This window comes from Enhydra lutris, unplaced genomic scaffold, assembly GCF_002288905.1.
Source record: "Enhydra lutris kenyoni isolate GAN:26980312 unplaced genomic scaffold, ASM228890v2 scaffoldscaffold55, whole genome shotgun sequence".
Taxonomy (NCBI): domain Eukaryota; kingdom Metazoa; phylum Chordata; class Mammalia; order Carnivora; family Mustelidae; genus Enhydra; species Enhydra lutris.
The window spans coordinates 3,716,671-3,728,648 of NW_019154139.1; the positions used below are offsets into that span (position 1 = coordinate 3,716,671).

General features: G+C 63.0%; 1 protein-coding gene across 2 annotated transcripts in view; it reads left to right on the forward strand.

Annotated features, from left to right (window-relative positions):
- The window catches only part of LOC111157688 (Wnt family member 7B), a 46,234-nt gene extending 36,141 nt beyond the window's left edge, over nt 1–10,093 (forward strand). For both annotated transcript variants that reach the window (XM_022519313.1, XM_022519312.1), the window contains exons 3-4: nt 3,394–3,665; nt 9,614–10,093. In XM_022519313.1, the coding sequence (XP_022375021.1) occupies nt 3,394–3,665; nt 9,614–10,093 (752 nt within the window). The remainder of the gene's footprint in view (nt 1–3,393; nt 3,666–9,613) is intronic.
- The last annotated feature ends 1,885 nt before the right edge of the window (nt 10,094–11,978 follow it).

The following is an 11,978-nucleotide window of genomic DNA, read 5'->3' on the forward strand; positions in this document are numbered from 1 at the left end:
GCCTCCGCGCGCGGAACTCTGGACCTGCCTGCCTGCCGGCTTTGGGACAACGGGACGCGGGAGGCGCCAGGTTGAATTTTGGGCAGAGGAGGGCTGGGTGGCCGGTCCCGGGGCCTCCGAGGGAACGCCCACTCCGTCCTAGCTCAGGCCGGGCTTGGTCGTGGGACTTGTAACTCCACGGGCCAGGCCTCTGGGTGTGATTGCACAATCCTGTGAGATCTCTACCCCACCTCCAAGGCGCTGAGCTTGGGACGTGCCCTCTCTGAGGCCGGCTCCCACCTGTGCTCCCCTGCCGACCGGTCGCTGAGCCCCAAGGTCCACAGAGGGTCCAAAAAGCGGCATCTCCGCAACATGGGGTTGTTAAGGGGGTAGGAGAATAAATGAAACAAGATGGGATTGGGAGGGAGACAAACCATAAATGACTCTTAATCTCACAAAACAAACTGAGGGTTGCTGGGGGGAGGGGGGTTGGGAGAGGGGGTGGGGTTATGGACATTGGGGAGGGTATGTGCTATGGTGAGTGCTGTGAAGTGTGTAAACCTGGCAATTCACAGACCTGTACCCGTGGGGATAAAAATATATTATAGGTTTATAAAAAATTAAAAAATAAATAAAAACATAAAAAGCGGCATCTCCTTCCCAAAGTCCCCCGTAGGTGCCTCCTCTCCCCTTCTCTTCTGCACAAAGTCGCTGAGCTGCAGAGACACCCTCCCTCGGCCTCTCTGGGCTTTGATGCCACTTGCCTGGGTTCTGATCCTGCTCCGGCCACTAACCCCGAGTTTGACAGGCTCACCTGGGCTGGAACAGTGATGAGGCTGCCTCCCACGACTGTCTGAGTGCTCGGGGAGAACCGACGTTCTCCCCGGTGCACTGGGAGAGACGGCAAGTGAGAGCAATGGTGTGGGATCCGTAGCCCTGGTCCTGGCACCAGGACAGAAAGCACCGTGTGCTTCAGGGGTGTCTCTGGCCGCCCATGACTGGCTCCTCCTGGTCCTGATGGCCTCTTTCCTTCCTACGCTTGAGCTCATACTTCTAGCACCAGATAAGCAACCTGTTTCACACCTTGGCACCTTTGCTCCTGCCGTGCCCCCTGCCAGAAGCACACACACCCGCTGCACACGGCCACGGGCCACACAGACACTCCGGAAACACGCCATACACGTACACGCTCACACGCCACACACACACACTCCTATGCACTCGCAGGGAGTGAAGTCTAACTTCTTGTTAAGATTCCCTTTACTTAAGGTGTCACCTCCTCCAGGATGCCTTCCTGGACTCTGCCCCTCACAGAGGCAGGTGGGGACATCTTCGAGGTTCTTTGACCCCTCAGCCTTTCTCGAAGAGCTCCGTGGTCACCTCCTATCCTGGAACCCCTGACGCAGTTTACTGCACACTCCGCTGCGGTGTGCGCCTTATGGGTCCATGTGGGTGAGCTTGTCAGCAGACCCTGTCAGGCTTGGACAACAGCAGGGAGCTCGGTAACCCGATGCCCTTCCTTTCAGATCACCTTGACCTAACTTGAATCCAGGGAGGGCGAGGCCCCATATTCTCCCTGGGCTTGACCTTGGGTCAGCCCGGGAGCTCCCAGCCAGCCCACCTCGACAGTGCCCGGCCAGGGGCCTCGGTGCTTCTCAAAAGGCATCTGTGCTGAGAGATTCTTCTCACAGGAGGGGTGCCAGGGGCGCAGAACCCAAGCTGTTGGTCAGCAGGTCCTGGGGAGTCGTGCACTGACCCCAGGCAGGGTGGGGGCAGGGGTGGGCAGCAAGGGCCCCCGGGGCAGCACTGTGTCCTTTGCAGACCAGGATCCCTGACACCACTCTCCCTTAGCTCTTTTCAGAGGAAGGAAGTTTCCAGGGAGCCGTCGCCCCTCTTTGGCAGCAGAGGTGAACCAAATCCTCCTCCACACTGGGCCTCCAAGACCAGCAGGTCCTACCCTGGTCCTCAGTCCAGATGGGAGAAACCCCAGGGAACAGGAACTCCACAGAGGGAGAACCCCAGGGGAAGCTCCCCACAGAGGGCTGGTAGGTGAGGAGGCAGACCCTAGAGCACATACCCAAGGCCGATCATGGCGGGCAAGTCAGTGGTGCTTCATGGATGTTCATGGAAAGGACATGACTTGAACTTCAGCCCTCTCCATCTGGGGGTGATCACTCTCGCCGCAGTAATGGGGATAGTGGTGGTCACAGGTACAGGGCCTGTGCAAGCACGGGGATGTCCCTGATTTCCACGCCCATGGTGCCGGCTACTGAGGGCCACACAGACCTGCCACATGGCCCGCAGAGAGCCTTGGAGCTCATGGGCAAGAGGGTCCGGGCCAAGGTGTCCGGATGCCCAGGGCCCAGCCAGAGCCCATGGAGAATAAAGACTGGGTTAGTGCTGAAGCCCTCCAGCGGGGAGCCCATAGGCCCCTGTGGAGCCAGGACGGCTCAGCGACAGAGCTATGGACAGAGTCATGATGAGCAATGAGGAGCCAGATTTAGGACTGAGGGGAAGGAGTCAGCCAGGGCCCCCTGCTGGCTGGCAGTCTGGAAAGGCTGCCTGGAAGAGGAGGCATTGGACCCGGCCTTGGAAGGTCATTAGGATTTGAGAAGGGGAAGGAAATTCCCTCCAAAAGACCAGGAGATGCCCAGGAGCACATGAGACGCACTGGAAGGAAAGAGTCGTTGTTTGGGGCAGAGAATGGGGAGGCGGGACAGGGAAGCCAGCTGGCCTCGGGCCCTTCCCAGCTCAGGCAGAGGAGGAGCAAAGCAGGTATAGAACAGAGGAGCCCAAACTGCACTGTGGGCCCCCGGGCTGGTGGCTGGGGCGTGAGGGAGCTGGGGAGGACTGGATCCCAAGATCTGGGCAGTTCTGGGGGCCTCAGAGCCAGGCAGGGAGGCCGGAAGAGAAGAAAGGTGCAGGAAGCTGGAGCCTGGTGATGGGGTGACAGTCAGTGGTCAGAGGCAGGAAGGCGGCCACACAGAGCCTGGAATTGGGGCGCTCTGAGATGTGTGGATTCTGCCTGGTTCTTGGCTGCTGGGTGAGGGCGCCACGGAGATCAGAGATCGGCGCAAGGGGCGCCTGGAGGCGGGCAGAGGGGAGCGGGGCAGGGCCTGCCAGGGATCTCTCCCAGGTTTGGGGAAAATGCACCCCCCCCCCCGCGCAGTCCAGGCTCTTGGGACAGGAGAGATGACAGTGGTTGCTGGTGGCGGGGCCAGGGTCCGCACCGAGCGCCCACGGAACCCCAGGCACCGTCCTCACCATGGCCTGAGACCCAGGATCTGCCACCCCCTGAGCTGAGTCGGCAGCCCAGAGAGGGCCAGCCCCGAGGCGGGGGGCGCACCACGGGCCAGCAGCGGGACAGGGCCGAGCCCCGCGGGGCCTCACCATGCGCTCGCCACCCCCCTGCAGGGAGCCGCGAGGCCGCCTTCACCTATGCCATCACCGCGGCTGGCGTGGCGCACGCCGTCACGGCCGCCTGCAGCCAGGGGAACCTGAGCAACTGCGGGTGTGACCGCGAGAAGCAGGGTTACTACAACCAGGCCGAGGGCTGGAAGTGGGGCGGGTGCTCCGCCGACGTGCGCTACGGCATCGACTTCTCCCGGCGCTTCGTGGACGCCCGCGAGATCAAGAAGAACGCGCGGCGCCTCATGAACCTGCACAACAACGAGGCCGGCAGGAAGGTAGGGCGGGCGGCCCGGGTTGGTGGGGGGCGGGGGGGCGGGGGCGCGGCTGCGGCCTCACCTGGGTTCTCCTTCCCCACCTGGGGGGTGCTTGGGGGCCTGGACCCTGGAGGTGTGTGGTGGGGGGCACTGGGCACGACGACCCGTCTGACCCTCCTGGCAGCTCTAAGGTTCCCATTCCAGAGGTCTGAAGACTGAGGCTGGGGGTGGGACTCTGGTTCCCAGTGGCGGGTGGCAAGGCTGAGACCAGGACTGAGTGTGGGGGTGGCCCCTGGGCCATAGTTCCGTGTCCCTGCCCTGGTACCAGACGGGTCGTACCAGCACACTGGGAAAGCTTCCTGGAGGAGGCCACCTTTGGCTCAGACTGCCTGCAGGACTGAAGGAAGGGATGTTCCCAGGAGGCAGGAGCAGCCTGAGGAAGGGCGGAAACCCCAGGAGCCGCCAGCCTCACACCCGGGGCGGAGCAGCACGGTGGGGCAGTAACAGAGGAGGTCCGGGCAGGACCACACTGGGGCAGAAGTCAGGGCGAGCCCGGCCCCGCCTCAGGGAGATGAGGGCCCCAGATACTGGGCTGGGAGGAGCGGCCACCATGGCGGCAAGATGGCCCGAGATAGGGCGCCGGCCGAGCGGAACGCCTCTCCAGGTCTGGCTCCCCAGCCCCAGGGGCTGCACCCCGGGCACCAGGCCCTGCGGGTCTCTGCAGGCGCGGGACAGACTTGCCTGCCTCTGCCCCAGGGACCACAGTGAGCCAGTTGCACACTCGTTCACTCAACAAACACTCCTTGTCCCTTCTCTGGGCCAGGCGTTAGCTGGGCCGGGCACAGGAGAGGAGGCGGAGGAAGACGCAGCACAAGCCTGGTCCACATGAGGGCTGCAGAGGACGGTACCCTGGGGCAGTGAGAGCAGGGAGACCCTGGGGGGAGGGAGCAGAAGCTTTCTGGGGGTGGTGATGTCCAAGCAGAGCCTTGAAGGACTCACCAGCGCTGAGAAGAGCCCAGGCAGGAGTGGGTGCTCGGGGCAGGGGCTGCCCAAGGAGTAAGCAAAGCCCGGCCTGGGACAGCCTTGAATGCCAGGCCAAGGGGTCGACTATCTTGTAGACATAAGCAGCCAGTTGTTATTAAATGATTGTGAAACGAATGGACAGACAGACAGATAAAAGAAGGAGTAACACAGTCTGTGCCTCCAAGGAGCTCACAGGCAGCTTGTGAGTATAGTCAGGTCTCCACCTGTGCCGGGAGAGGCAGAGGAAGGCAAGGCATGAGGAGGGCTCCCCGGAGGAGGAGGTGTGCGGAGCCCTGAGTGGGACCGCTGGCCCTTGAGCCTCTGCAGTAGCTTAGGTCCTGACGCAGGGTTTTCTAACACCCCTGGGAAGAAGGTCTCACCATCTCATTTCACACATGAGGACGTGGAGGCCCATAGTGGGCAGCCGACGCCCTGACGGCTCCCGTGGCCTGAGCTCTGATAAGTGCTTGGTGGGAAGAGTCTGAGGAAGCCGCAGAGACATGGGGAAGCGCCCTCCAGGCGGAGGGAGCAGCACCAGTGAGGCAGGGTTGGGAGCCGGGGTGGGTGGGGTGGGGGCATGCCTTGGGTCGCGTGTACGGTGCCGGGGGGCTGCTGGCCCAGCTCAGGGCGTCCGGGCAGGCGAGCGGGCTGGTGCGTGGATAGGCCTCCCGGTGCAGGGGGCCAAGGCAACGCTGGATTCTGGCTGGATTCTGGGCCGTAGGCGTCATGGCAGGGGGCCTGGGTGCGGGAGGGTCAGCACGTCAGGTTTTGAACCGCGAAGCTGTGAACTGAGACGGGGAGTAGGGGAGAGGCGGGTTGTGGGGAGAGGACCCAGCAGGGCAGGGAGGCTGCAGGAAGGGCTGCAGGAAGGATTCTGGGGCTAGCACCACCCCTCCCTGTCTGTTAGTCCCCTCCTGCCTCAGTCTGCTCCTCTGCGCAATGGACATGATGCACCTTGTCCTCCTCCCCGAGGGCCTTCCCGCCACCCCCGAGCCCGAGCTGTGGAGCACACGTGCGGCCTGAGCCCTTGGCAAAGGACACTGGTGGTGGCAGCCATGACCCTGCAGGGCAGGGGGCCTTCGGCTCCCCACAGCACTGATCATGGTGGGGTGGGGGCAATGGCTTTTGAGGTTTCCATAAGAGCTGAGTCTGGACCTTCTTTCTGGTCCCATCAGAGTATGTCCCAGCTACGTCTGACTCTCCGGAGCCAGAGTTCAGCAAGTTGGGTGGGAAGCAAGCTCACCGGGGCCACTTGAAGTCCCACGGCCTGAATGGCTCAAAGCAACAGAAATTTATTCTCATAGTTCTAGAGCCAGAAGTCCTAAACCCAGGGGTCAGCAGGGCCGTGCCCTCTGATGGCTCCGGGGGAAAACCCTGCCTGCCTTTTGGTGGCTCCTTGTCTTGTGGCTTCATAATCCTGTCTGCCCCCATCTGCACATGGTCTCCAGCTCTGGGTCTGATTTCTTTTCTGTCCCTTACAAGGACACCTGTCCTTGGGGTTAGGACACACCCTGATCCAGGATAACCTCCTCTCGAACCTTAATTACACCTGCAAAGGCTTATTTCCAAACAAGGTCGAATCCTGAGGTTCCTAATGGGGAGATACTGTTCAGCTCACCAGGTCCCTGGTGGGCTAGGGTCAGACAGGCTGAGCAGGAGACCCACGTACCACCAGCTTCTGCGAGATTGACACCAGGGCCGCCCTGCCCAGGCCTCCCCTGGACAGCGTGGCCTTTACTGAGCAGTTACCCTGCTGTGTGGTCCCGACGGGATGGGCGGGAGCAGTTGGGTGCAGAGGGAGGCCATGCCGGAGTAGCAGATCTTTGCGTCTACTGCCCTGTAAGGCAGGAGCCTGCCTAGCTTGGGAGGTCTGCTGTTGGGATGTCCCTGGGCTCTTCCTGTGGGTGACAGAGGTCTAAAGCCATCGCTGACGAGGGTCCCAAGCCCTGGGAGCTCATGCAGGACCCCCATTAGGGGGCCACAGCCCTAACCTGACCTCATCTTGGGTCCAAGCTGGTCCTGCCCCAGGGGGCACACCATTCTGGATGAAAACCCAGGGTCCAGGAGGGGTGACTTATGCAAAGTCCCTGGTAGAGAAGCTGCTGGCCACACTGGGCCCCCAGGTGGGGGGAGGGGGCACCTGACTCCCTCTCTCCCTTGCTTGGTGCCCACGCCCAGCTCAGAATGTGGCCTGGGCAAGAGGGTGAAGCCGACGTGGGCCTTGCCATCCCCCCACCCCAGGCCTCACACACCCAGGTCAGGGTCAGAGGGTCAGGCCACCACTGAGGCCCCACAAACAAATGTGTGAGGTGTATGTGCTGCTTCCATCCCTCCTGCCTGAGGCCAGTGCCCAAGTGGCGGGTCATGTGCCTTCTGTGGACGAGAGGATACTGTGACCACCACGCCCCCACCCCTTCAGCCTGGCCACAACTGAGCACTGTTCCCAGAGCCTGGGCCACGCCCTTATTCCAGAAAGAACACCAGGTTGGCCTTTTCCTGGAGGCCCCTGTTCCATCCCCGACACACCTGGGTCGGGGGAAACCGAGGCCCCACTTCTCTGGGCGAGGTTGGGTCACGCTGCACCCTCCCAGGTGGTCTCCTGGGGCAGCAGGGCTGGCGCCACCATCACTGTCACTCTTATCTCGAGGGCGCTGGAGACGGAAACGGCACATTCTTGAATCCTGTGATCACTTCCCAGGACAGGCTCGGTCCCCGGGGACCCAGCCAAGCGAGGATGCGGCTCCCCGCTCGCAGACAGCTGCCCAATCGGCTTCATCGGCCCACCATCCCGGCCTGGCCGCGCGCGGTCTGAATGTGCCTGGGCGGGCAGTGGGGGTGGGGCCGCCTGGCCTTGGTGAGGACAGGGAGATGGGGGCAGGGCGGGGGCGGGGGTAGCCTGGGCCACTTGGCCTGGACAGCCCTGGCGGGTCTCAGGCCATCACAGCCTGTCGGAGGAGGCATCTCCTGGGCCAGCATCCCAGTGCACTGGGGACTCTGAGAAGGCCATCCATCGGGTCAGCTCTTGGCCTGAGGGTCGTACGTGGCAGGCAGTGTGGTCAGGGCAAGAAAAGCTTGCTGGCCTTGAAGGGTGGGTTGGTGGGGGAAGGGTCTTTCTGGGGAGGGGAGGGTTGAAGCAAAGATGAACATGGGGTACGGGTGAGGAAGGGGAAAGGATGGACAGGAGGGCAGGGAGAGGGGCAGGAGGCAGACAGGATGTGCTATCCCCCAGAGGGGGTCTCCCCCTCCATAGACCCCCAGGGCAGACTTCTGGTCCATGCCTCAACCCAGACACCCCATGGCTCTGTAATTCCAGCTTGGAATATTCCTTCCTCTTGACAGTGGGGCCCTCCCCTGCTCAGTCCTCCCCATCAGCCTCCCCTCCTTCCCCCCATCCCAGCCCCCCAGGTCTCCCCCCCAGGACATCATCCACAGGATGCTGGACCAGGCAATCCCACCCACCCCCACCCACCTCACATCCAGGACACCATCCTCAGGGGCCACCCAGCACCCACGGGATGCTTATGTGGGCTGAAGCTCTCCTCCACAGACCTTGTCTGCCCCCCACCCCTCCTGGAGCATTGTCCTCTCTGCCCAAATTAGCAGCTCGTCTTCCTCCATCCACACTCCATGCAGGCACCCCTCCTGCGGGAAGCCCCTTACCACAGCAGGGGCCGGCCCCTGGAGCCCCCACCCTGGATGGTTTGCGTAGGCTTCTTCTTCCGTTCCCCGTGCTGGACTGTGGGTCCCCGAGGTCCTTGCCCAAGACCAGGGCCCCTTGACGGCAGGGCAGGGAAAGTGATCAGGATAGTGGCGGGCCCTGTGGGCTGTTCCTCTCATTCATTCATTCATTCATTCCCTGTGGGTCTCCTCGTCTGGGCCAGGGCTGGGGTTCTGGCCCAGGAGGCGGGGGGTGGCCAAGTTCCCTCCGGGTGGGGCTGCCCAAGTGAGGCCTGTGGGGCCGAGACAGCTGACAAATGGTCCTTCTTCAGCCGCGGGCCGGTGGCTAATGATTCCGCATCTTTAATCAGGTCTGCTGGCAGGGCCCTTTCGATCCAGGTAAATGAGTACCTGGGGTCAGGGCTGGCTCTGGGAATCGGCCTTCCGGGACCACGGAGGGAGGCCCAAGGAAAACACACGGCTGCGCCCATCGCGGGCCCTCGGGGAGCTGGGAAGAAAGAACAACACTGTCGGGGGCCGGCTTCCCAGCAGGCGGCACGCCTGGGCCTCGCTGACCCGTGCCCTCACCCCCCGCTTGTCCCCCCACTCTGTCCTTCAGCAGACACGCACAGAGCTCCGTGCAAATACCATGTTTTCACTGAACAGCCCTTTATTAAGCACCAACTACATGCCGGGCCCTACCCTGGGCAGGAGGGCGGGAAGTACAGAGAAAGGAGAGGTGGGGACTGGCACGTCGTAAGAGCCTACTGTAGCTGGGTGGGGCTCACCGCGGGGCACCTGCACCCCACCTGGCTGGGCGCAAGCCCCAGCTTCTCCACGTGCTGCCCTGCGATGTGCAGCAAGCCGCGCGGCGCGCACCGCTGGGCCTCAGTTTCCACTTCGGCGCGTTGACCTGAAGGATTGTGAGAACTTAGTGAACCACATTTGATAAACATACGCTGAGCTCTGTCGCATCCCGGATATTCTCACTGGACCCTCACGAGGTCCTCTGCAGGGGGACCTACGGTCAGCAGCCCCATTACGTGGATGAGAAGAGGGAGGCTTGGGAGGGGGAGGCACTCAGGCGGGATCCTGCAGCGGGAAGTCCGGGTGCCGGAGCCCGCTAGGCTGGAGGCAAGGGAGGGCAGGGGCGGGGTGCCCAGGCCAGGGCCACCCATGCACACTGAGCTCCTGCCCTGTCGCCCACAGGTCCTGGAGGGGTGGGCATGGGGGTGGGGCGGGGTAGCCCAGGCCCGGGGGCCACGCACACTGAGCCCTGCCGCCCGCAGGTCCTGGAGGAGCGCATGAAGCTGGAGTGCAAATGCCACGGCGTGTCGGGCTCGTGCACCACCAAGACGTGCTGGACCACGCTGCCCAAGTTCCGCGAGGTGGGCCACATGCTCAAGGAGAAGTACAACGCGGCCGTGCAGGTGGAGGTGGTGCGGGCCAGCCGCCTGCGGCAGCCGACCTTCCTGCGCATCAAGCAGCTGCGCAGCTACCAGAAGCCCATGGAGACGGACCTGGTGTACATCGAGAAGTCGCCCAACTACTGCGAGGAGGACGCGGCCACGGGCAGCGTGGGCACGCAGGGCCGCCTATGCAACCGCACGTCGCCGGGCGCGGACGGCTGCGACACCATGTGCTGCGGCCGCGGCTACAACACGCACCAGTACACCAAGGTGTGGCAGTGCAACTGCAAGTTCCACTGGTGCTGCTTCGTCAAGTGCAACACGTGCAGCGAGCGCACCGAGGTCTTCACCTGCAAGTGAGCGCCCCGCCGGCACGCATGCGCACACCGCTCAGCGCGCCCCCGCCGCCCCCCACTGCGGGGGCCCCTTTCAGCCCCGCTGGTCACTTCCTGTGGCCGAGCCTTGTCCCGGACCAGCCGAGAGGTGTCCCTCTGGGGCCTAGGGAGTTCCTACTTTTCTCTGGGGAAGCGAACCCTCCGGGACTCGAGCGTCTCCTCCCCCGCCTGGTGGCACGGACGACGTGGAAATGCCATGCGGGCCGGCCGACGCCACGCGGGACCCCACGCGGGACTGTCCCCCTGGCCGCACCCGCTGCCCGGGGCCTCGGGGTGGCCCGGGCAGATGTTGACCAAGTTTATTTATGTGTCGTTAGTATCAGAGAAGAGTAGCACTAAGGCATAGCCAGTCCTAACTGTACCCCGTGTGAGCGCAGCCCCTGGGGCCCCCGCTTGCTCCCCCGTCTCTGGACCCGAGGGAGCATCCCCTGTGCACAGCACCCTCTGGCCCTGCCCCGAGAGGGCCTCTGAGGAGAGCCACGGACAGGGGCCCTTCTTGAAAATCGTATCACACAAATCAAAATGTCACCCACGTCAGGCTCCAGGAGAGCTGCGTCCCCTCCCTAATGCTGTCGTCCATGCCCCCCCCCCCCCCCCCCCGGGCCCCTGCCAGCCCAGCAGCCTCAGTTTACAGAGCCCACTCCTGCCTGGAGCCAGCGGGAAGCCTTGGACAGCCCTGCACTGGCTGGCGGTGGCCTGGCGGGGTGGGGGGCGGTTCAGGGGTGTCTGCCTTCTTTGACAGATGCAGACACTGAGTCCCTAAAGGGCTCCAGAATGAGCCAGAGACCCTGAAGTGATGAGCGGAGGCTCCTGCCTTGGCTCAGGCATCCTAACCCTGGGCAACATGCTCTGGAGACACCCAGGGTGGCTTGAGACTGCCCCCATGTTTTGAGAAATCTGGCTGTACCCCTCCTTCCCTGCCACCAGCCGCACAGGGACCTGTACCCCCAGAGATGCCTGCTGGGGCTTCTCTATGGCCTCTGTGTCCAGTCCTACTCCTTGGGCCCCGACTCCAATGCTGAGAAAGCTCAGAGCCAGCCTGCTATCCGGCTGTCCCGGCAGGTGTCTGCCCTCCAGACCCCTCCCCCAGGGTACCTACCTGCACACCCTCCCCTGAAGTTCAACTCACCCTCAAACTTGAGAGGGGGCCCTGCTCAGGTCTCATGTGCGGGGTGGGCAGAGACCAGAACCCCGGGACTCGGGGCTGACGTGTCCTCTGCGAACACGTCCACCCTCCCTTGGGGAGTGGCTTGCCGGCAAGGGTGGTGTGCGGCTGGCTTCTGGTGTGTTGCCCTCCGCTGCTCGTGTGTCCACCCTCCGCCCACAATTTAGGTTATTTTCATGCAGAAACCTGTGGAAATGTGTCCTCAGGCAGCTGACAAGCCAAGTGGGCCCGACATTAGCCTGGGGTGAGTGACACTCTCTGGGCCCTGGCCCTGGCATCTACCCCGTGGTGACGCCAGGACTCTCCATCAGCTGCTGTTCCTGGCACCTCCAGGCCACGGTGAATGCCCCGCCCCGGTCCCCCTCCTCTCCGGGTCCCAGGACACTCCTCCGAGTCCACAGGCCCGGTTAACTTATATTGTTATATAGCGTCAAAATGTCTATCGTGTCTTTTAAATTATTGTGACCTACACTGGGTACTGGAGGGAGGGGACAGCCTCATGCAGTGCCCTGAGCCAGGCTCCTCCTTCTGCTTGAAATGGACTCTTGGGGCCCCGGATGCCATCGAGTCACACGTATTATCCAGGCGCCTCTGCTGAAACCCTCCTCAAGAGCCTGTCAGCGGCAGCCCCTCCCTCAAGTGAAAGGGGGTCAGTGTGGCCTGGGTGGGGCGGGGGCGGTCGGGG